Source organism: Narcine bancroftii, unplaced genomic scaffold, assembly GCF_036971445.1.
Source record: "Narcine bancroftii isolate sNarBan1 unplaced genomic scaffold, sNarBan1.hap1 Scaffold_82, whole genome shotgun sequence".
Taxonomy (NCBI): Eukaryota; Metazoa; Chordata; class Chondrichthyes; order Torpediniformes; family Narcinidae; genus Narcine; species Narcine bancroftii.
The window spans coordinates 1-24,807 of NW_027212322.1; the positions used below are offsets into that span (position 1 = coordinate 1).

General features: G+C 48.5%; 1 protein-coding gene across 1 annotated transcript; it reads right to left on the minus strand.

The window, feature by feature from the left end:
* Positions 1-7,460: 7,460 nt before the first annotated feature.
* LOC138751204 (aminopeptidase N-like) lies at positions 7,461-24,477 on the minus strand. The gene is made up of 15 exons (XM_069913248.1): positions 24,403-24,477; positions 23,857-24,000; positions 23,675-23,770; positions 23,523-23,588; positions 21,314-21,483; positions 20,836-20,912; positions 15,695-15,828; positions 14,634-14,689; positions 13,942-14,089; positions 12,477-12,568; positions 11,801-11,911; positions 9,907-10,074; positions 9,344-9,484; positions 9,148-9,229; positions 7,461-8,249 (listed from the first exon to the last, which is right to left on the minus strand). Exons 1-15 carry the CDS (start codon positions 24,475-24,477, stop codon positions 8,088-8,090), a joined length of 1,722 nt encoding a protein of 573 aa, XP_069769349.1. The 3' UTR covers positions 7,461-8,087.
* Between the last annotated feature and the right edge of the window lie 330 nt (positions 24,478-24,807).

The window sequence follows — 24,807 nt, forward strand, 5'->3', positions numbered from 1 at the left end:
ACTAGCAGTTTTGTTGTACCTGGAGTGAGACTGGGCAGATGAAGCAGATCAGTCATCAGCCCTGCCCAATCCCCACTCACTCGGTGCTCATTCCCAAATCACTCGGCACCCAGCACGCTCTGCTCTCGGCCCTAAATTGGCTCGTATTGACAAGCTGGTTATCTGAAATTGTTCGTCCCGCCCTGGTCCAGTCTCTCCCCAGCTACATCAGGGAAACTTCACATGCCCTCCATCACTTCAACAATTTCTCTGAGCTCAACACCTCATCTTTACCATGGACATCCAATCACAATACACCTCCTTTCCCCCATATCAAAAGCCTCAAAGCCCTTAGTTTCTTTCTCAACAATAGACCTAACCTGTCCCCCTCCACCACCACCTTCTGCCAGCTGACAGAACTTATCCTCACCCTCAATAACCTCCTTTGACTCATCCCACTTTCTCCAGGTCAAAGGGGTAGCCATGGGTACCCACATGAGACCCAGCTATGCCTGCCTTTTTGTCACTAGGTGGCGTAATCCATCCTACACGCCTACGCAGGCAAGACCCCTCAACTCTTCCTCCTCTACATTGACAACTACTTTGGTGCTGCCTCATGCACCCATGATGAAATTATTGACTTTATCCACTGCTTCTAACTTCCAGTCTGACCTCAAAATCACTTGGTGCATCTTCAGCAACACTCTCTCTTTCCTCAATCTCTGTCTCCATCTCAGGAGGTAAACTCTCAACAGATACCTTCGGCACACCATCCACTCTCACTGCTTCCTCGATGACATCTTTTCTCACTCTGTCCCCTTTCTGATTTATTCCTTTCTCTCAATTCCTACATCTCCATCTCATCTTACCCAAGATGAGGACTTCCATGCCTGATTATCAGAGATGTCCTCCTTCTTCAAACAACGTGACTTTTCCTCTCCCACCATCAATTCAGCCCTCACCCGCATATCCTCCATTACCCGTACATCTGCCCTGGCCACCTCCATCCCCCATGCAACAAAGACAAGATTTCCCTTGTCCTCACCTACCACCTCACCAGCCTCCATGTCCAGCACATCCTTTGACTTTAGACACATATTCCCCTCTCCACCCCTCACCACCCTCCACAGGGACCACTCCCTCCATGACTCCCTTGTCCACTCCTCCCTCCCCACTAATCATCCCCTTGGGACTTACCCCTGTGACCGCAGGAAATGCACCACTTATGCCCACTCCTCCTTCCTCCGCACCATTCAAGGCCCCAAACTGTCCTTCCAAGTGAAGCAACATGTCACTTCTGAATCTGCAGGGGTCACCTACTGTATCTAGTGCTGCTGTTGTGATCTCTACATTAAAGAGATTGGACGCAGACTGGGAGATTGCTTCACTGAGTACCTCGGATCTTCTGCCACAATAGCATGGACCTCCTAGTGGCCACCAATTTCAAATCCCCATCCCATTTGCTTGCTGACATGTCTGTCCATGGTCTAATGCACTACCAGACTGAGACCACCGACAAAATGGAGGCACAACTCCCCATCTTCTGTCTGGGCACTCTCCAATCAGATGGCATTGACAATGACTTCTCCAGTTTCCATTAAGAAACTCCTTGTCCCCAGTTCCTTCCCATCTCATTTCTTCTCTTCTCTTCCCTTTTCTCTGTCTCCTTTCACAGACCAAAATTAATTCTCACCTTTCCTCTTATCATATCCAATTATCACCTTTTGTCTGTTGGTCTGGACTCCTCCCCTGCCCATTCTTTCTCTCTAGTCTTTAATTAAAATTCCTGTGACAAAAAAATAAAATATGAAACATTACAAACGTACAAGGTGGAGAAGAACATAATGAAAACAAAGCAGAAGTATTACTAACTGGGAGAAAAAACACATAAAATATTAGCCTGGCAACTTAAAACAGTACAAGCTAAAAGAACGATACTGGCATCAAGGAAAAAGGACAAACAAATTACATATAATCCAACAGAGATTAGTGAAATTTTAAAGGAATTTTATGAACAATCGTATCAAACTGAGAATGAGGGGAAAGATGATAAAATAGAGGAATTTTTAGCTAAAATTGAATCGCTGAAATTGCAAGAAGAGGAACAAAGCAAACTAATAAAATCATTTGAAATAGAGGAAGTACAGGATATATTAAAAAAGCTGCCGAACAATAAAACACCAGGAGAGGATGGATTTCCAATAGAATTTTATAAGACATTTAAAGAGTTATTAATTCCTCCTCTCCTGGAAGTAATAAACCAGATAGAAGAAACACAAAACTTGCCAGATTCATGTAAGACAGCAATAATTACAGCAATACCAAAGACGGGGAAGGATCCATTAACACCAGCATCATATAGACCAATATCTCTACTTAACTCAGATTATAAGATAATAATGAAATTATTAGCAAACAGATTGGCCGATTGTGTACCTAAAATAGTAAAACAAGATCAAACTGGATTTATTAAGAAAAGACGAACAACAGAAAATGTCTGTAAACTTATTAATCTAATCCACACAGTTCAACGAAATAAGAAACCAACAATGGCTGTTGCTCTAGACGCAGAAAAAGCCTTTGACAGAATAGAGTGGAATTACTTATTTAAAGTATTACAGAAGTTCAATCTACCAGAAAAATATATTAATTGGATTAAAGCATTGTATAATGGACCAGTGGCGAAGGTAACAGTAAATGGATATGTATCAAATCACTTTAAATTAAGTAGGTCAACTAGACACGGATGTCCACTATCATTGTTTGCCTTAGCAATAGAACCTTTGGTAGAACTGATAAGAATAGAAAATAAAATAAAAGAAAAGGGATAAAAATAAAGGAGAAGAAGTATAAAATCATCTTATTTGCAGATGACATCACAGTATACTTAACAGAACCAGAAATATCAATAAAAGGAATATGGAGAAATATCGGGGTACAAGATCAATGCAAAGAAAAGTGAAGTGATGCCAATGAGTAATGCAGATTATACAGAATTTTAAAAAGAATCACCATTTAAATGGCAAGCACAAGGAATCCGATACCTCGGGATCAGGTTAGATAATAACTTAAGCCACTTGTACAAACGAAATTATCAGCCACTAATAAAGAAATTGCAGGAAGATAGAATATTGGAAATAATTACCGCTAACGTTGATAGGGAGGGTAAACTGCATTAAAATGAACGAGTTCCCAAGGATACAATACTTATTTCAAACGTTACCAATTCCTTTAACAGAAGAATTCTTCCAGGAACTAAAGAGAATAATAAGGAAATTCTTGTGGAAAGGGAGGAATCCAAGGGTAGCATTAGATAAATTAGCAGAGAGGTATAATCAAGGTGGTTTGCAGTTACCAAATTTTAGAAATTATTATAGAGCCGCACAATTAAGGTATTTATCAGATTTTTACCAGACAAAGGAAAAACCAGACTGGACTAAAATAGAACTAGATAAAATAGGGGAGAATGTACCCAAACATATACTTTATAAGTGGGATGAAAAGCTGGTGCAATATAAAAACTCACCAGTATAACATCATTTAATTAATACATGGAAGAAGATCCAGTTAAAAAGGAAAAAAAACGAATTACCAAATACCAAAATTACTATTGCTGCAAAATCTGCTAATCCCTTTTACAATAGATACAAGGTTATGCATGATACGGTATAATTGGTTACACAGAGTACATATCACTCCTCAAAAATTTAAAAAATGGGATTCAACATTATCGGATAGATGTTTTCGCTGTAAGAAGGAAATGGGAACAACATTACATGCAACTTGGGCATGTACGAAAGTAAATATGTTTTGGGAAGAATTAAATCAGATACTAAATAAAATTACAAAAAATAACAAACCAAAAAAACCAGAGATATTTCTTTTAAGTTACACAAGAAGTAGAGAATTAGGCCTCAAATTGGATAAAGTGCATTATGATAGCCTTAGTAATAGCAAAAAAATATATAATGTCAACTTGGAAAATGGAAGAGAGCCTGAGAATACAGCAATGGTACATGGAAATGAATAAATGTATTCCATTGGAAAAAAATAACATATAATTAAAAAAATAAAGTCACAATGTTTGAGCAAATTTGGGAACCATACATGAAACATATCAGCGAGAGCTTGGCTCAGACCTCCATCCCCGAAAATGAGAATGAAAATGATAAGAAGACAAAACGACTAGATTCAGTGTGCAATAAATAGATGACGCATTTTTCTTTGTGTGAAGCTATTGTTTTATGGTTTCATTGTATTGTAAATGTTGAATATTTATGGGTTTTGGAGGGCGGTGAGTAGAGGGGAGGGAGGGAAAGGGGGGGGGGAAAGACCACTGACTGTGTAAATTTAATGAGAAACGTTTGTACATATTTTGGTTGATACGATTCATAGTGTGAAAAATAAAAAAAATATTTTAAAAAGATTAAGATACCTGCTTCCTGTTTGCTTATACCTTAAAGCTCAGGTCCGAAATGCCAGCAATGTACCTTTACTTCCTATAGAGACTGTGAGACTGGCTGAGTTCCTCCAATATTTCATTAGCATGTTTTTAATTCATGCTAATCCCCACAATGTAACCAGAAATTAAATGTTATTCAAAAAAACATCTGCTGTAGGAACTCGGCAAGTCAAGCAGGCATTGCAGAGAGAAAAAGAACAGTCAACGTTACATGTCGGAAGCTTCCATCAAGGCTGAGATTACAGAGGGGAAACAGCCAGTATAATGAGAATCCCCAGCATAAAGCCCCTCCAAAAGGTAGTGGACACAGCCCAGGACATCACAGTCAAAACTCTCCCCAATATTGAGAACATCTACAGGGAACGCTGCTGTCAGAGAACAGCAGCAATCATCAAAGACCCTCACCACCCAGCCCACACTCTGTTCTCGCTGCTGCCATCAGGGAAGAGGTATAGATGCCACAAGACTTGCACCACCAGGTTCAGGAACAACTGCTCCCCCTCCACCATCAGACTCCTCAATGACAAACTCAATCAGAGACTCATTTAAGGACTCTCATGTGCACTTTATTGATTTTCTTTTTTGTTCTCTCTGTATTGCACAGTCAGTTTGTTTACATTCATTATCTGTTTAGAGTTGTTTGTTTGTTTACATGTTTACACTGTGTAGTTTTTTTTGCACTACCCATTAGTGGTAATTTACCGCACCCACAGATAAAAAGAATCTCAGGGTTGTATGTGATGTCATATATTTATCCGACAATAAATCTGAACAGGGTGTGAGGGGGTGAGACAGGGGCCAGTAGTGGATGGGTGAACCTGGTAGTGGTGAAGAATGACAGGCAGTTGATTAACAGGTGTGAGAGATGGCCGAGGAGGATGTTCCAAAAGAAACCCCAAGACCCTGGAACACAAGTCAGAGTGATACCAGTCAGGACACTGAGTAAGGAGCTGGGATGTTCTATTGGAGCTGTTCATGACGTTGGTGAGACCATTGTTTTGAAGGATAATGCGCTATTTTGGTCACCGAGCCGCAGGAAGGATATGAAGCTGCAGAAAAGATGAAAAAGAATGTTGAATTGTAGTGAGGTTCGGACTTTGTCCCTGGAGTGTAGTAGGATGGGATGGGGGGGGGGGGGTGGGGAAACACCTTGTAGAGGTTCATAAAACCATGAGGAGTGTTATCAAGGTGAATTGCCATAGCTTTTCCCCCCTGGAGTAGCAGAATCTAGAAGTAGTGGAAATAGACTTGAGGTGAGAAAGAAAAGATTTAAAAGGGATCTGACAGGCATCTTCACAGAGGGTGGTGGGTATGTGGAATGAACTACCGAAGGGCGTGGTGAAAGCAGGAACAAGTAATACATTTAAGACTTTCAGTCAGGTATATGGGCAAAACTCGGACAGATGGGACCAAGCACACAACTTGGTTAACATGGACAGCTTGAGCAAAAGGGTCTGCTTTTAGAACTATGGCACATAAAACAGGCCATTCGGTCCTTCTAGTCTGTGCCGGCCACCATTTTGCTAGTCCCAGACCTGAACCATAACCCTCTAGACCACATATGTCAAACCGTGGGCCAAATTTGGCCCGTGATATAATTATATTTGGCCTGCAAGATCATATCAAATATGTATTAGAGCTGGCCCGTTGGCCACCGCACCAGTATAGCGTATGCACAGCTAATACTACAAATCCCAGAATGCTTTGCAAATGCGTTGGCGCCAGCCCGTCAGCCCGCTAATCACCCCCACCTCCTCTCTTTACTTTCATTAACATCTGCAACCTGTCGCCTCACTCGCATGTAATAAACCCCTTACGAAAAATGGCCAAACGAAAGACAGAAAATAGGACCTTTCAAGACAGGTGGGAGGCAAACTATATGTTCATCATTTTAAAAGACAAACCTGTTTGTCATTGAAGCAAGTTGTTATTTTTTTGACTTGTTGGCTTGTGAAAAAAATACATTTAAAAGGAGCTTAAAGGCTATAGAGAAATATTATTTATTGAATATTTTATTTCTCATTTGTTAATGCGCCTTCTGGAAAGAGTTTAACCAAAACTATTATTAAACATTTATTTTAATAAGAAAAAGTTTAACGTTACACATGTTGAAAGAAGAGAAAACATGCAGATGTTGTTGAAAATTTCAATCAATATTTAGTTTGGCCCACGACTTAGTCCAAGTTTTTAATTTTGGCCCTCTGTGAATTTGAGTTTGACACCCCTGCTCTCGACCTCTCCCATCCATGTATCTACTCAGTTTATTCTTAAAACAAGATCAAGCCAGCATTTACTATGACAGATGGCAGCTTGTTCCATACTCCCACCATTCTCTGAGTGAAGAAGTTCCCTTTAAACCTTTCCCCTTTCACTCTAAAGCCATGTCCTCTCATATTTATCTCGCATTTACTCTGTCTATTCCCCTCATAACTTTATAAACCTCTATCAAATCTCCCCTCATTCTTCTACACCTCAAGGAATAAAGAACTGACCTGCTTAATCTTTCCCTGTAACTCAACTGCTGAAGACCCAGCAACATCCTAGTAAATCTTCTCTGCACTCTTTCAATCTTACTGATATCCTTCCTGTAGTTTGGTGACCAGAACTGCACACAATACTCCAAATTTGGCCTCACCAATGCCTTATACAACCTCTTTATCCCAACTTCTATACATACTTTGATTTATGAAGGTCAAGATGCCAAAAGCCTTCTTTACAACCCTGTCTAACTGTGACACAATTTTCAGGGAATTATGTATCTATATTGTCAGATACCTTTGTTCCTCCACACTCCTCAGTGCCCTAGCATTTACTATGTATGTCCTACCTTAGTTAGCCCTTCCAAAATGCAACACCTTGAACTTGTCTGCATGAAATTCCATCTGTAATTTTCTTGCCCATTTCGTTAATTGTGCTGCAAAACTCTACGACTCTATAACTGGAAGGCAAGGCTTACCAAAATCCTACCACCAGCCAATGGGAGTAAATAACATTTTATAAAACTAGTAACACTGAGAAATTTGGAATGGTAGCTTTTATTGAGAAAAGGTACAACAAAGATTTATGACACTGCTACAATGCAGGTCTCATTCTTCCTGTGAGTTCACCACAAGCACTGACTGTTGATCCATGATGGCTTTTATTTCCTTCTCTAATTGCGTCAGGCAGATCAACATGGTGAACTGTGCTGGTCAGTGCAGGAGACGGGATTATTTTCCAGTCAGAAATTCTACACCATTTCCCTCAGAATCCTCCAAGCCGCCTGCTATTGGAATTCCCGAGATTGTTTCAAATTGAGTAAATAATTTAGCAGATTCAGAAACTATATGGGAATATTATTGAAAGCCCAGTTTTGCACTCTCCCTGAAGGTAGCAAACAGGTGACAGCCCAGGATGTGAAAAGAATAATTTGGATTAATAGTTGAGGTATAATTGATTCACCACAAATTAAGCCTTGGCATTGTGGTCTTGCAATGTGGAGTCACTTGATCTGGTTCACTATTTCACGAATCAAACATGGCTGGAAATCATCTGATTGCAGTTTCCTGTCATTTTGTGTTAAGCACAAGACATTCTCCATTGGAGAATGGGCCTGGTGATCATTCCAATGCTCCATATTTGATGATGTTTACTGGCAGCATCTGAGTTAGGAAGTTGGATGCACAGCGTTTGCGAACCAGTCATTAACAGGAACTTTGTTGTCTTCCACCCACTTAATGTTGGCCTTGGTTTTTTCCAAAGCTTGCTCAATTGCCCGAGTCCCAGAACCAAATCCGATGTGTTCGTAATCCTGTTTGAACTGTTTGAGCTGTCAAGAGTAGAAACAAAGCAGTGTTTAACTGAACACATTCTTATCACCAACAGCCTTACTTCACAAGGAAACTTTAATCTCTCATCATTAGTACTGGTGGCAAATAAGAAAGACTGCAAAAAGTTAACAAGAGATTCATCTACTTTATTTTGCCCAGTTTTGAACAATAAATGTAAGGCTCCCCTCCAATGCTACAGGACCACAGATGAAGTGTTGGCAAATAAGACACATTAAATGGGTCAAAACATGAAAGTCCGCAGACAGCACGGTTGAAATAAAAACACAAGCTGGAGAAATTTTGCAGGTCAAACTGTCCTTTATGTAGCAAAGATAAAGATACAGAACCAGCGTTTCAGACTTGAGCACTTTGTCAAGGTATGAGCAAAGTGTGGGCAGGCGCATGAATAAATAGTGGGGGGGGGGGGGTGGTGGTGGAGCACAGGCCCACAGGCAGGAGGTAGTAGGTGGACAAGGGAGGGAGGACACAATCAAGTCCATCTGTAATTTGGAGGAGCAACTCTCCACCGGATGGCATTAACACTGACTTCTCTGGTTTCTGCTAGACCACTCCCTGTTTTCCCTCTCTTTCCTTTCACTTTGTCTTCTTTTCCTCAGCTCTCCACTTCCCTCCTTCCCTCCCTTTTCTCCTATCCCCTCCCCTTTCCCTCTTCCCTCTCTCCTGATGCCCTTCTCCCCTCCCCTTTCCCCCCTCCCCGATGCCCTTCTCTGTCTCCCTCCTCTATCCCCTCCTCTCCCTGATACCTTCCTCCCCCCCTTCACTCTGATGTCCTCCTTCCCTTCCCTCCCCATCCCTTTTTCCGCTGCGTCCCTCCTCTACAGCCTCCCCTCCCCCTCTCTCCACCTGGAGTGCAGCAAGGTCAGTAGAAAGCATCACCTGGTTGAGCTCGAACTCTGTGGAGAATCGTTCTGTCACACTGGCTATGAGTGAGGAGAAGGAGAAGGATCCACCACCAAATCTAGACAAGGAACCACAGCCATTAATGCACGTAACTGCAACCCCACAATCCCCTTCCGAATTCCACACCAGATGAACGGATACAACGGATTATCCAGAACATTCTGGTACTCACTGCTCAAAGATGATTGGCCACTTTGCTCTGACAAAGTCCCACGCCAAAGGCTGGCCAACCACATTTCGGGCAATGTCAGAAATAGTGGCTGTGGCATCCTGCTTCCTGATCTTTGTTGGATCCAGAGTGTATCCAAGGTATCTAGATCGGCAGAGTAGAGAGAACATGATCAGTAATTACACCACAACAGCACAGAGGGGAGAGATGTCCCAACCCCTGCCCTTCCCCAGAGGAAAATGGACAGATTAACCACCACGGAGGTGGGGGGGAGAATGTGAGAGACCTCTATGGGGGTGTGGGGGAATATGAGAGACCTCCATGGGGGTGGGGGAGGATACGAGGGACCCTTCCTTCCCACTGGGGTCCTGTGTTGGAGGGAGGGAGGGCCCTCTATGCCAGTGGGGTGGAGGGGGGGGTAGGGAGGGAGAAGTTAGGGTGGGGTTACCCACAATGAGCCACATCTAGGCTGCACTTTCCCTTCCACAACTCCTGGGTTTAGGAAAGTATCCGGGCTCAGCCTGTGAAGGCAGGGTCTGGACAGGAAGTGCTCTATGCTCTTTTACCGGTTCAGTAGCCACGGATGTCTGGTGCAGGCCAGTGCCGACTGTAGTTTGTCTTCCTCTGTGGCTATTGTGGCATTCTTGAACATCTCCCATGCAAAATCCCACTCTTCCTCTCCCCCTAACGCGATTCCATTGCAATAAACAGTTGTCTTCAGATTCAATGGGATCCTTCAATCAGAAATAATAGAATGAAATCAGCGAAGAGAACAAGTGAATCTGACAATGAGGATCGAGTTCGCACAACTTCTGCACTGTGGAGGATCAGTTAAATGGAAGGACAGCAACTTCTGCACTTTGCTTCCAAAATCGAAATAGCTATCAGCCAACCTTATCTGCTCAACACAATAAGCCAGCCTTCACATCACTCACATCATCCTCCAATCCTTCTGCCAACTTCAGCGCTATCCCTCCACCGGTCAGAGCCCCCTCCCCACCCACCCTTCCATCCCAGGGCACTCCCTGGTGTCAGAATCGCCTGGGTTCTGGTGGGGAAGCATGTGATTTGTGCCGGTGTCAAAGTCCCAGAAATTAACCAAGCATGAAAAATGATCCTGCAGTGAGATTTTCAATCTCTCTGGGGCTTCAAAAATAACAATCAGGTTTCACAGTTTCTGCTGACAGTACACTATTTAAAGGACCCGCATTCAGTCTCCTCACTGAAATCTAGGACCACCAGACCAGTTGGCTGAATTTTTTTTAAACTGATACTCTGGGTGGCACGGTTAGTGCAGCACCTTTAGAGCCCCAGTAATCTTGACCAGAGTTCGAATCCCCCGCTGCTTGTAAGGGGTTTGCAGTCTCCCTGTGTCTGTGTGAGTTTCCCCAGGGGCTCCAGTTTCCTCCCACCGTTTGAAGCATACTGGGGTTTGTTAATTGAATGTAAATTGGGCAGCACGGACTCATGGGCCAAAATGGTCTGTTAATGTATGTCTACATTTAAAATATAACTACTTTATTCACAATAAATTATTTTCAAACAAGAAAACTGTCCAGTCTTTTTACACCCATAATGTCACTCGCATCAAGACCTTCTCATCCATGTTACATTTATTCTCTCAATACCCTGTTGCCACCACTTGTCGTTTCCGCCCCCTTCTATTGGTTGAGGGACTTCCCCCTCAGTCTCAGCCCCTTAACGCCAGTAATGGGAGGACTCTAGACTTTGGTCCTTCCCCACAAGGCCCTTGCTTTGGCTGCACCGTGTCTGTGTGGCCCTCAGCATGTATTCCAGCAGCCTGGACTGTGGCAGTCAGCAACAATCCCAAAGTCCCAGAAATTAATCGAGCAAGGTGCAGCATGCAAAATGAATGTGCAGTGAGGTTTTCAAAAATACACAAAACAACCAGGTTTTACTAGTCCCGTTTGTCCTGAAAACACACTATTTAAAGGGCCCATATTTACTCACTGAAATTTAGCCCTGCCGATGAGACCTGGATGGTCCACCCAAGCAACCATCCCATCAGGACCATCTAGTCCTCATCTCAATTTCTGCAGGACATTTCATGCTGACCCCACTTGCAGTCATAGGTGTTGGTCTGGGTCACTGCACAGACCTGCTGCTGATCTCTCCCACTTCTCACTCACCGTGGCACAGGGCAGGTCAGCCAAACTCCAATGTCAAGGGTGGGGGGGGAGGGGGAAATTCCAGGCCATGGCAGCTGGAAGAGTCAGCAATGGAATCTGTCAACGTTGAGGCAACTGAAGCTGTGTTGAAAGCCTATCCTGATGTCCTTGGAGATCATAGCTGGAGCACTGCCTGCTTCCCTGGAGAAGCTTACATGAACAATCTGGCTCCTGTGGGCACTATTCTTCACCAGGAATATCTGAGATGTAATCTCTAGAGTCCCATTTTTACATTTTATTGGACCCATAGGTTTTCATTGGAAACACTTACGGATCAGAGGTGAGATTGTACATCCAGTTGTTGTAAAGTTCCCGTGCTTTGTTCTGACAACCCTTATGCCCATAACGGCAGGCTACACTCATGGCATTGACCTCGTTGTACCTGAAGAGCACAAAGGGATTGACTGAATAGGGAGGGACTTAAGCACAGAGAAACTGCGCGAGCCCGCCTGCACTAAAGGCAGTAAAATCCCGCTCGGAACGTCCCTTCACATTACGGACAAATGCATCCATCCACCTGCAGCTGGAGCGGCAGGAATCTCGCAACTGACCCGGGGATGTTTCTACTCGCTTTCAACACTCTTTGTGCTGACAGTGACAGGTGGAATTCAAAAGGTCCCCTCCTCCCGGTTTCTGCCCTCCTCCAGGTCTCAACCCCATCTATCTTAGTGTCCCCCCTGCACTGGGTCTCCCCACTGGGTCTCTGCCACATTTACCCCCCATCTATGCCCCACCTCCCCTTCCCCTGTGTCTCTGCCTCACCTCCCTCCATCCCAGGGTCTCTGGCCTACCTCCCCCACCCATCCCAAGGGTCTCTACCCTACCTCAGGGTCTCTACCTAATCTCCCCCACCCTTGAGTCATTTCCCCCCCCCCCCCCCCGCAGGAGTGCCCACAGCCTCCAAGTATATCCCTAGCTCACAGTCCTGCCTGCAACTCGATACTCACTGATCCATGTGGTCAAGAGAAGATGTGGTCCAGTTTTTAGTTATATTTTGGAAGTGGTCGTACAATGGGGACACCTGTTGGACCATGTATTTCTACATGTAATAAAACAAAGTATTAGTTGCAATATTTCCGCAAAACAGGACGTCATGCGCTGGAGATCACAAAGATCAGCGTGTAGAGTCATTGTCATACCCACGCTCCTGTTCGGCTCCGAATCATGGGTCCTCTACCAACATCACCTACGGCTCCTACAACACTTCCATCAGCGCTGTCTCCGCTTCATCCTCAACATTCATTGGAATGACTTCATCACCAACATTGAAGTACTCGAGCTGGCAGAGTCCGCAAGCATCGAATCCACGCTGCTGAAGATCAAACTGCGCTGGGTAGGTCACGTCACCAGAATGGAGGACCATCGCCTTCCCAAGATTGTGTTATATGGCGAGCTCTCCACTGGCCACCGAGACAGAGGTGCACCAAAGCAGAGGTACAAGGACTGCTTAAAGAAATCTCTTGGTGCCTGCCACATTAACCACCGCCAGTGGGCTGATCTCGCCTCCAACCGTGCATCTTGGCGGCTCACAGTTCGGCAGGCAGCAACCTCCTTTGAAGAAGACCACAGAGCCCACCTCACTGACAAAAGACAAAGGTGGAAAAACCCAACACCCAACCCCAACCATCCAATTTTCCCTTGCAACCACTGCAACCGTGCCTGGCTGTCCCGCATCGGACTTGTCAGTCACCAACGAGCCTGCAGCAGACATGGACATACCCCTCCATAAATCTTTGTCCGTGAAGCCAAGCCAAAGAAGAAGTTGCAATATTTACCTCTGGAGATGAAACCCATCTGCACCGGCACAAATCACAGGAAAGTCTGCAGACACTGGGCTTGTACTGCTAGAGAAACTCAACAGGGCACACAGCATCTCGCAGAAGTAGAGTGTATCTAATGTTACGAGCCTGAGCCCATCAACACAATATGAAGCATGGACCTCCTATTTCACTCACTTAGTGGCAGTTCTCTGAACAAGGGAAACTTCCACAGCCAGGAACACAAGATGAAGGGTTCATCCAGTGGCCCTACGGTTCAACATTTTGATGACAAGTCACATCCTCAGACATTAACGAGCCAGAGATTAGTTCACTGTCTACTTCCAGTGGCTGCAAACATGCACAGAGAGACCAGAGGTTGGGAGAGACATTCCCATTACTGGCATTAAGGTGGAAAAGGGGACAAACCCACAGTGAGGGTTGTAACATCATACAATGCTGATACATCGTCCCCAATGAAGAGTTTTGATTGGAAACTGACCATGTTTCTCTCACTGATGCTGGTCGACCTGCTGAGTTCTCCCAGCAGAAGGTGCATTTGTTTCATGTAACGGTCAAGGACACATTTTCCTCTGCTGGACTTTCCAAATCAGTCACACTGCTCCATTAGAACTCACCAGTGAACCTTCCTCACCTTCATGTTGCCATACACTTCGCTGCGTTCAAACATAATCCTGAAGTAAGCCAGATTATCCAGAGCAGCCTGCCAGGGAATATAGTGCCGTTCCTTGCTCAAGTAGATGGTGGTGTTCAAGGCTGCTGTGGTTTTGCGGTACTGAGCCCTGAAATTGACAATAAACTCTGGATTGGAAACCAAATCTACAAACCAATCAAACTCAAATCTGAGTGGCCTGAAGGAACTTCTGACAATACAATCTCTCAACAAAAAATATTTGTATAGACAGAAACAAGTAATTGATGCAGTTTGTTTGTTTCCAGGAACAACTGCCGTGTGCAGTGAATTATTTAGAATGATGAATGGGTAGCAATCATGCAGATTGCTTTGTCCTCTAACTGGCCACACTGCTGGTGGCCGAATAGTTCAGTTGTTTTCACTGAGGAGCCCTGACTGTGCCTGGAGGGTCCTACAGGGATGGAAGGCAGGCAGATGGCCAAACTCTCCAGTTGCAGAAGATCGCTTATCTGAACAGTTTTCCAGTCTGGTTCCGTACTGCACGGATGGTCCCATTTCCCATCCCTCTGCTCCTTTCCCAGAGACAAAGCTGCACTTGTTTACTGGGTCTGCAACATCCGCCTCTGTTCCTCTTGCTATACAATTGTATTTCCTGTGTTCTGATTTTGGATATTAACCAAGTCAATAATTACCGTGCAAGGTTGAAGGAGTCAGCAATTATCTGGGCTCTGTTAATGACCGGGATTACCTACAAAACAAAACACATGCCCTGTGAAAGCAGTGTGGCTGCAGAGTAAAGCTGAACCTTTAATAACAATTTTAGTTGTTCAATTCTTCAGTCATGGTCTAACCAGTGTCATATGGTGGCTGGGATAGGGGTGTTTCCAGGGGGATGGAAACATCTCACTGAATGCTCTGTTGTGGTCCCTCACCCTCAGGAGCACATTTCAATAATGCCACCTCTCATTCTTCTAAACCCCAACAATTCAGTCCGACCTGTTCAAACGCTCTTTGTGAGACTTCCATCCCAGCTCTGGAATCGAATCCCATCTGTCACTTCAACCTGCTCCTCCTTTGTTGAACCACATATTCTGGTTCATGTTCCCAACACCAGCCCTTGGCCCTCAACCCAACCCCAATGGACACCTCCAACTACACCACAGGGTCTCCCCATCAAACACCGACCCACCCTCCCCCACTATATCACAGGGTTCCCCCATCACACACTGGACCCCCCCTCCCCACTGGAACCCCCCAATACACTATAGAGCTCACATCACACACTGAACCCCCTCCATACTACACCACTGGACCTCCCCCACTACACCACAGAATTCCCCTGTCACACACCAGACGCCCCTACTACACCACAGGGCCCTCTGTCACACACCAAACACCCACTCCCCAGTTACACAGTTACGCCCCACCCACTACACAGGGGCCCTCACATCATACACTGGATTTCACCCATTTCACCATGGATCCCCCCCATCACACACTGGACCCCCTTCCCCCGTCACACACTGGAGACCTCCCTCCCCTTCACACTCCAGACCCCTCCACTACACCACAGAGGACCCCCACCCTCCCCATTACACATCGGACACCCCCGACTACACCAAAGGCGTCCCCAACACACACCAGATCCACCCTCCCCACCTGACACCCCACTCCCCACCAGACCCCCCCCTCCCCACTATACCACAGGGCACACCCTGTCACACACAATGGACACACGGACTGAACACCTCACCTGGTGATCCTCCTCCAGTTGGTTCAGCAGGTTGGCCCAGTTTCTCTCATCGTAATTCACTCGATAGTACCCAATAACATCGATGTTTGCCAAGATCCAGCTATTGTTTGTATAACTCATGTCTAAATTTTGATCTATATTTGGAATTTAAAAGTGAATCAGAAAGTGGAAAGAAAATTAACCAAGGACGGGCGTTGAAGGACGGGCGTTGAAGGACGGGCGTTGAAGGACGGGCGTTGAAGGACGGGCGTTGAAGGACGGGCGTTGAAGGACGGGCGTTGAAGGACGGGCGTTGAAGGACGGGCGTTGAAGGACGGGCGTTGAAGGACGGGCGTTGAAGGACGGGCGTTGAAGGACGGGCGTTGAAGGACGGGCGTTGAAGGACGGGCGTTGAAGGACGGGCGTTGAAGGACGGGCGTTGAAGGACGGGCGTTGAAGGACGGGCGTTGAAGGACGGGCGTTGAAGGACGGGCGTTGAAGGACGGGCGTTGAAGGACGGGCGTTGAAGGACGGGCGTTGAAGGACGGGCGTTGAAGGACGGGCGTTGAAGGACGGGCGTTGAAGGACGGGCGTTGAAGGACGGGCGTTGAAGGACGGGCGTTGAAGGACGGGCGTTGAAGGACGGGCGTTGAAGGACGGGCGTTGAAGGACGGGCGTTGAAGGACGGGCGTTGAAGGACGGGCGTTGAAGGACGGGCGTTGAAGGACGGGCGTTGAAGGACGGGCGTTGAAGGACGGGCGTTGAAGGACGGGCGTTGAAGGACGGGCGTTGAAGGACGGGCGTTGAAGGACGGGCGTTGAAGGACGGGCGTTGAAGGACGGGCGTTGAAGGACGGGCGTTGAAGGACGGGCGTTGAAGGACGGGCGTTGAAGGACGGGCGTTGAAGGACGGGCGTTGAAGGACGGGCGTTGAAGGACGGGCGTTGAAGGACGGGCGTTGAAGGACGGGCGTTGAAGGACGGGCGTTGAAGGACGGGCGTTGAAGGACGGGCGTTGAAGGACGGGCGTTGAAGGACGGGCGTTGAAGGACGGGCGTTGAAGGACGGGCGTTGAAGGACGGGCGTTGAAGGACGGGCGTTGAAGGACGGGCGTTGAAGGACGGGCGTTGAAGGACGGGCGTTGAAGGACGGGCGTTGAAGGACGGGCGTTGAAGGACGGGCGTTGAAGGACGGGCGTTGAAGGACGGGCGTTGAAGGACGGGCGTTGAAGGACGGGCGTTGAAGGACGGGCGTTGAAGGACGGGCGTTGAAGGACGGGCGTTGAAGGACGGGCGTTGAAGGACGGGCGTTGAAGGACGGGCGTTGAAGGACGGGCGTTGAAGGACGGGCGTTGAAGGACGGGCGTTGAAGGACGGGCGTTGAAGGACGGGCGTTGAAGGACGGGCGTTGAAGGACGGGCGTTGAAGGACGGGCGTTGAAGGACGGGCGTTGAAGGACGGGCGTTGAAGGACGGGCGTTGAAGGACGGGCGTTGAAGGACGGGCGTTGAAGGACGGGCGTTGAAGGACGGGCGTTGAAGGACGGGCGTTGAAGGACGGGCGTTGAAGGACGGGCGTTGAAGGACGGGCGTTGAAGGACGGGCGTTGAAGGACGGGCGTTGAAGGACGGGCGTTGAAGGACGGGCGTTGAAGGACGGGCGTTGAAGGACGGGCGTTGAAGGACGGGCGTTGAAGGACGGGCGTTGAAGGACGGGCGTTGAAGGACGGGCGTTGAAGGACGGGCGTTGAAGGACGGGCGTTGAAGGACGGGCGTTGAAGGACGGGCGTTGAAGGACGGGCGTTGAAGGACGGGCGTTGAAGGACGGGCGTTGAAGGACGGGCGTTGAAGGACGGGCGTTGAAGGACGGGCGTTGAAGGACGGGCGTTGAAGGACGGGCGTTGAAGGACGGGCGTTGAAGGACGGGCGTTGAAGGACGGGCGTTGAAGGACGGGCGTTGAAGGACGGGCGTTGAAGGACGGGCGTTGAAGGACGGGCGTTGAAGGACGGGCGTTGAAGGACGGGCGTTGAAGGACGGGCGTTGAAGGACGGGCGTTGAAGGACGGGCGTTGAAGGACGGGCGTTGAAGGACGGGCGTTGAAGGACGGGCGTTGAAGGACGGGCGTTGAAGGACGGGCGTTGAAGGACGGGCGTTGAAGGACGGGCGTTGAAGGACGGGCGTTGAAGGACGGGCGTTGAAGGACGGGCGTTGAAGGACGGGCGTTGAAGGACGGGCGTTGAAGGACGGGCGTTGAAGGACGGGCGTTGAAGGACGGGCGTTGAAGGACGGGCGTTGAAGGACGGGCGTTGAAGGACGGGCGTTGAAGGACGGGCGTTGAAGGACGGGCGTTGAAGGACGGGCGTTGAAGGACGGGCGTTGAAGGACGGGCGTTGAAGGACGGGCGTTGAAGGACGGGCGTTGAAGGACGGGCGTTGAAGGACGGGCGTTGAAGGACGGGCGTTGAAGGACGGGCGTTGAAGGACGGGCGTTGAAGGACGGGCGTTGAAGGACGGGCGTTGAAGGACGGGCGTTGAAGGACGGGCGTTGAAGGACGGGCGTTGAAGGACGGGCGTTGAAGGACGGGCGTTGAAGGACGGGCGTTGAAGGACGGGCGTTGAAGGACGGGCGTTGAAGGACGGGCGTTGAAGGACGGGCGTTGAAGGACGGGCGTTGAAGGACGGGCGTTGAAGGACGGGCGTTGAAGGACGGGCGTTGAAGGACGGGCGTTGAAGGACGGGCGTTGAAGGACGGGCGTTGAAGGACGGGCGTTGAAGGACGGGCGTTGAAGGACGGGCGTTGAAGGACGGGCGTTGAAGGACGGGCGTTGAAGGACGGGCGTTGAAGGACGGGCGTTGAAGGACGGGCGTTGAAGGACGGGCGTTGAAGGACGGGCGTTGAAGGACGGGCGTTGAAGGACGGGCGTTGAAGGACGGGCGTTGAAGGACGGGCGTTGAAGGACGGGCGTTGAAGGACGGGCGTTGAAGGACGGGCGTTGAAGGACGGGCGTTGAAGGACGGGCGTTGAAGGACGGGCGTTGAAGGACGGGCGTTGAAGGACGGGCGTTGAAGGACGGGCGTTGAAGGACGGGCGTTGAAGGACGGGCGTTGAAGGACGGGCGTTGAAGGACGGGCGTTGAAGGACGGGCGTTGAAGGACGGGCGTTGAAGGACGGGCGTTGAAGGACGGGCGTTGAAGGACGGGCGTTGAAGGACGGGCGTTGAAGGACGGGCGTTGAAGGACGGGCGTTGAAGGACGGGCGTTGAAGGACGGGCGTTGAAGGACGGGCGTTGAAGGACGGGCGTTGAAGGACGGGCGTTGAAGGACGGGCGTTGAAGGACGGGCGTTGAAGGACGGGCGTTGAAGGACGGGCGTTGAAGGACGGGCGTTGAAGGACGGGCGTTGAAGGACGGGCGTTGAAGGACGGGCGTTGAAGGACGGGCGTTGAAGGACGGGCGTTGAAGGACGGGCGTTGAAGGACGGGCGTTGAAGGACGGGCGTTGAAGGACGGGCGTTGAAGGACGGGCGTTGAAGGACGGGCGTTGAAGGACGGGCGTTGAAGGACGGGCGTTGAAGGACGGGCGTTGAAGGACGGGCGTTGAAGGACGGGCGTTGAAGGACGGGCGTTGAAGGACGGGCGTTGAAGGACGGGCGTTGAAGGACGGGCGTTGAAGGACGGGCGTTGAAGGACGGGCGTTGAAGGACGGGCGTTGAAGGACGGGCGTTGAAGGACGGGCGTTGAAGGACGGGCGTTGAAGGACGGGCGTTGAAGGACGGGCGTTGAAGGACGGGCGTTGAAGGACGGGCGTTGAAGGACGGGCGTTGAAGGACGGGCGTTGAAGGACGGGCGTTGAAGGACGGGCGTTGAAGGACGGGCGTTGAAGGACGGGCGTTGAAGGACGGGCGTTGAAGGACGGGCGTTGAAGGACGGGCGTTGAAGGACGGGCGTTGAAGGACGGGCGTTGAAGGACGGGCGTTGAAGGACGGGCGTTGAAGGACGGGCGTTGAAGGACGGGCGTTGAAGGACGGGCGTTGAAGGACGGGCGTTGAAGGACGGGCGTTGAAGGCCTTTTGGGAACATTGATGCTGCATGTGTTTGCACTGATGCAGCCTCACTTATCGATAGTTCTGTGTTCTCTGTTTGATTCAGGAAAAGTCTACATGTGTCCTGAACCTGATCCCTTTACTAAACACAGCCTCTGCTGCCGAACAAATTGGTGGGAGAGAAAGAATTGTCACTGTTTATGGGCCAGAACTCCTCTGTCAAGTCCTGCAACATTATCCATTCCTTCTCTCCCACTGATGGAGGTCAACCCACTGAGTTTCTCCAGTAGATCATATTTAGATCCAGAGTCCAGCGTCTCCTGTGTGTCACCTTAATCTCGATTTAACAAAATGACATCAACTTTATCAAAGGGGGGGTGGAAGGGGTGTGGGATGGGAGTGGGGGAGGGTGGAGGGTGTTGACTACCTGTCAACAGCCCCTTTCTGGAGCTGTCATGCCAGTGTGGGGTGGGACTGTGAGTGGGACCAACAGGTGAGTGTTGACACCATTTGCAGATATAAACTCTGCCACCATAGACACAACTGGTGCCCTCCCTCAGTGAGGGAGGTCTCAGGGCCATCCTTCTCAGTGAGGGAGGTCTCAGGGCCATACTTTCTCGGTGAGGGAGGTCTCAGGGCCATACTTTCTCGGTGAGGGGGCTCTCAGGGCATACCTTCTCGGTGAGGGGGCTCTCAGGGCATACCTTCTCGGTGAGGGGGCTCTCAGGGCATACCTTCTCGGTGAGGGGGGTCTCAGGGCATACCTTCTCAGTGAGGGGGGTCTCAGGGCATACCTTCTCGGTGAGGGGGGTCTCAAGGCATACTTTCTCAGTGAAAAAGGTCTCAGGGCCATACTTTCTCGGTGAGGGGGCTCTCAGGGCATACCTTCTCGGTGAGGGGGGGTCACAGGGCATACCTTCTCGGTGAGGGGGGTCACAGGGCATACCTTCTCGGTGAGGGGGGTCTCAGGGCATACCTTCTCGGTGAGGGGGGTCACAGGGCATACCTTCTCGGTGAGGGGGGTCTCAGGGCATACCTTCTCGGTGAGGGGGGTCTCAGGGCATACCTTCTCGGTGAGGGGGGTCTCAAGGCATACCTTCTCAGTGAGGGAGGTCTCAGGGCCATACCTTTTTTTTTTGTTAACCAGATTAGGTCTTTCATTACATTTTCCTTCATCCATCTAATTGGCACAAACCAAACATAACTGGAAGACAAGAGGAAGGACAGGGTTAATGTCAATGCCCACCACCGGGGTGGGGCAGCAGGAGGGGAAGATGTCCCACACCAGGGCTCTCCTGAGGAGACTGACCCATGTCTTTAATTCCCTAATTTTCACTTTTCATTGAACTCTGGCAACTCAGCCCTAATAAATGCTTGGCTTTTCCAAGGCCCCCTTCCCTTCCCCCATTCCAAGCTTTAGTATTTCGCTGCCACCTGCAATAGGGTCCAGTTCCCCTCTCCCCTGGCCTCATCCATTTGCTGACCTCTTGAGAATCTAAGGAACCTCAGTTAATCAGACGGTGGGGTTCCCGTGCAGCAAACCCCACCATCCATACCCAAGCCCGCGATCAATTATATTATTCGTGTCTAATCGAACAGACTTACTCATATGGTGACAGACGGGTTACATTGGAATCTGGGTCAAGGAGGAAATGCTTCTGACTTATGAGTCCTTTCTCTGTATCTATGGTAACCACAGGGAATCCCATTTGCAGCGTCCACCGACTCATGATCTCGTTCACTGTATCTGGCAGCTTGACCTGGCCCTCTGCAGCCTAGAAGAGAAAAGGACGGAATAAGGAGCTTCAATTTGGGGTTCCTCTTGCTCCAAGCACAAAGGAATATCACGTGACTCCTCTACCTTCCATGGGCATTGCTTCTCCAAGTTTTTCCGAGCCCCAATAAATTGATCAAAAGGAATTTGCCCTTCACCCCACCATATTGATTCTGCCTGTTTACCTTTAGTTGCCCCAACTTCTGTTAAACGTGGGTTAGACTGACTGGTCTGCAGTTTCTTGCACTGTCTCCTTCCACTTTGAACTAAGTTATATTACACTGGTAAAACACTGCAGTCACAGTGGTTGAAGTAAAAACACGATGCTGGAGAAACTCAGCAGGTCAGACAGTGTCCTTTATGTAGCAAAGATAAACAGAACCAACATTTTGGGCTTGAGCTCTTCATCAAAGTACGAGCAAAACGTAGACAGGAGCGCAAACAAATTGAGAGGGTGAGGGGCAGGGGAGGAGTACTGTCCCTCAGGCAGGAGGCAAAAGGTGGATAAAGGAGGGGGGGGCACACCAGCAAGCAGGGGGAGGGTGGACAGCTCAGTGAATGGAGAGGGAAATGGGGGGGGCGGGCGGGGAGAACTGAAGGAAAGAAGGGATGGGGAAGAAAGGGAGAATGGGGAGAGGGTTAGCTGAAACCAGAGATGTCCATGTTAATGCCGTGGGCTGGAGAGAGATATTAGGTGTTTTTCCTCCAGAGGGCAGGCAAACAGGCCCAGACGAGAGTCGGCAGGTTACATTACATTGGTACGTTCTGCAAATGGAGGCAATTTAGAAGTGAAAACCCATGCACCAGCTGATTCTGTTCCAACCCTAAGTGAAGCACACGGGGACTCGAAAATGGGCAGCCTCTTGGTATTCAGATTAATATTCCTTCTTTAACCTCTTTGCCATTCTTTGTTTTGTTAAAATTTGCTATAGTTTAATCTTTGGACATGGGACCTTTGTACTTTAACTTTTTCATTTACCATAGTCATGATCCATTGATTCTCTGGGATTTTGCTCTCTCCATGAAGTACATTCATGTGTATTATGAAAGGCCCCTCGATTCACCGGTTCATTTTCCCCAGCTCTGCTGTAGTGTCCGAGTTGCTCATGTTTAAGGTGCCCACACTAGTAGTGGATTCCTTCTCCACCCCAGATGCAACGTGACCTTCCACCACATTGTGATCATTGCTACGAGCAGCGAGGTCACTAATCCATCCACCTCACAGACAATTGCTAGATACTGCATATACAGTAGGTGCTGCATGTCTGACCTCAATGCTCAGTAACCACTGGTACCAGTAAGACACTCAGACAGTCAGGAGATTTCTAATCTAATGCTCATTCTGAGGCATGGAACCCCTGAACATAAAGCCCTGGAAAAGGTAATGGTCACAGCCCAGGACATCACAGGCAAAACCTTCCCTGCCATTGAGGACATCTATGGGGATGCTGGCATCAGAGAATAGCAGTAATCATCAAGGATCCACACCACCCAGCACACGCTCTATTCTCGCTGCTACCATCAGGAAAGAGACTCACACCACCAGGTTCAGGAACAGCAGCTACCCATCCACCATCAGACTCCTCAATGGCAAACTCAATCAGGGATGTGTTTAAGGACACTTCTTTTGAATTTTTCCTCTCTACATTGCACAGTTTGTTTGCATTTTTTCATTTGTTTACATGTGTACATAGAGTCAACTTTTTTTGCACTTTCAATAAGTGGCAGGAAAAAGAATCTCAGTTTTGATGTGATGCCATGCATGAACCCTGACAATAAATCTGAAATCTGAAGTGTCAGTGCGAAGAGAGCCCAGTGGAAAGTGGCCAATCCGTAGCAGTCAGAAGGGGATTTGCAGGGCCGAGATATGTTGAGGAGTGTAACGTGATGACCAGGGTTGATCTGACTCAGGGGTTACTGCCTGACAGAAGTCATTCTAACAGGTTCCTGATACTCATTCCTGGGGCAGATGTTTGGACAGAACATTTCAACATTATTGCATCCCCATGCGATATTCATTTTCTCACTGAAGATACAAACCTTCTCCAGGTGATCAAAGAGATTGGTGTACACTGTGTTATTGTATGAATATTCAGTAAGGTAGCTCTGTAGGAATAAAAGTTGACAAATTTAGAGAACATGTTGCAATAGGTTTTCAATGAATTGCCATTGAACACGTCACTGAGACTCACAGTCAGCCCATTCACAAAGCTGTCATTTCCCAGGAAGTTGGACAACATGCGCAAAACACCCAGGAAGTTGGACAACATGCGCAAAACAGCAGCTCCCTGCAAAGAAATTGACCAAAAGTGAATGAGAGGTGCCTGCCACAGTTTGCCAAAGATCGGGAGCGAGTTTGAAGTACCAGACTCACCTTGCTGTACGAGATGGCATCAAAGAGCTCATTGATTTCTGCAGGTGTGTTCACATCCTCCTCTTTGGATGAGAGTGGGTGTGAGGATGCCAAAGCATCAATGGCAAACACTCGGTAAACATCACTCAACACAGTCAAACTTTTCTGTTAAAAGCAAAGAACATGGTTGTCTGGCACAGTTAGCATAGCGGTCAGCGCAACAGGGACCGGGGTTTGAATCCCATCCTGTCTGTAAGGAGTTTGTACGCTCTCCCCCTGTCTGTGTGGACTTCTTCCAGGGCGCTTCGGTTTCCTCCCACTGTTCAAAAACATACTGGGGATTGTAAGTTAATTGGGAATTATTGACCAGCATGGGCTTGTGGACCAAAAGGTTCTGTAACCGTGCTGTATGTCTAAATTTAAATTTAGAACTCCATGTTGCAGACAGTTAACTCTGGGGCAAGTTATCCAAAGCCTCATCTACTATGCATCCCAAATGCTCCACCTCTCCCTTGGTTCTGGATGAAGGAGTCACACTATTTACAGTTCAAATTTCAAAGTAGTTACAGGAGATGCCAATGTGTTGGAAAAATGGGCGGAGAAATGGCAGATGGAGTTCAATTCAAATAAATATGAACTCATGGGACACACGTGAATGGTAGGGTCCCAGGGAGTACTGGGAAACAGAGGGACCATGGTGAATGTGGCTGAGCAGGTGGATAATGTGATCAGAAAGGGACATGGGAGACTGCCCATCCATAACAGGGCCATTGAACAGAGAAGCCAGGAGACTTCTCAGCTGTCCACTCATCCCTTCCCACTAACTGTGGCCACCAGGGCATACCCCTGAGACCCAAGAAATGCTCCACTTGCACCCACACCACCATTCAGGGCCCAAACACTCCTTCCAAGTGAAGCAACACTTCAACCACCCAGAATAAAGTCCTCATTCTGATCTTCTTTCAAACACAT

Coding starts and splice junctions, on each gene's coding strand:
- LOC138751204 (XM_069913248.1), bottom strand. CDS start 24,477: ATGAGTTCATATTTATTTGAATTGAACTCCATCTGCCATTTCTCCGCC. Junction 20,913..21,313: donor ACCCGTCTGTCACCATATGA/GTAAGTCTGTTC, acceptor CTTGTCTTCCAG/TTATGTTTGGTTTGTGCCAA. Junction 12,569..13,941: donor AAGTGTATGGCAACATGAAG/GTGAGGAAGGTT, acceptor TATTACATGTAG/AAATACATGGTCCAACAGGT.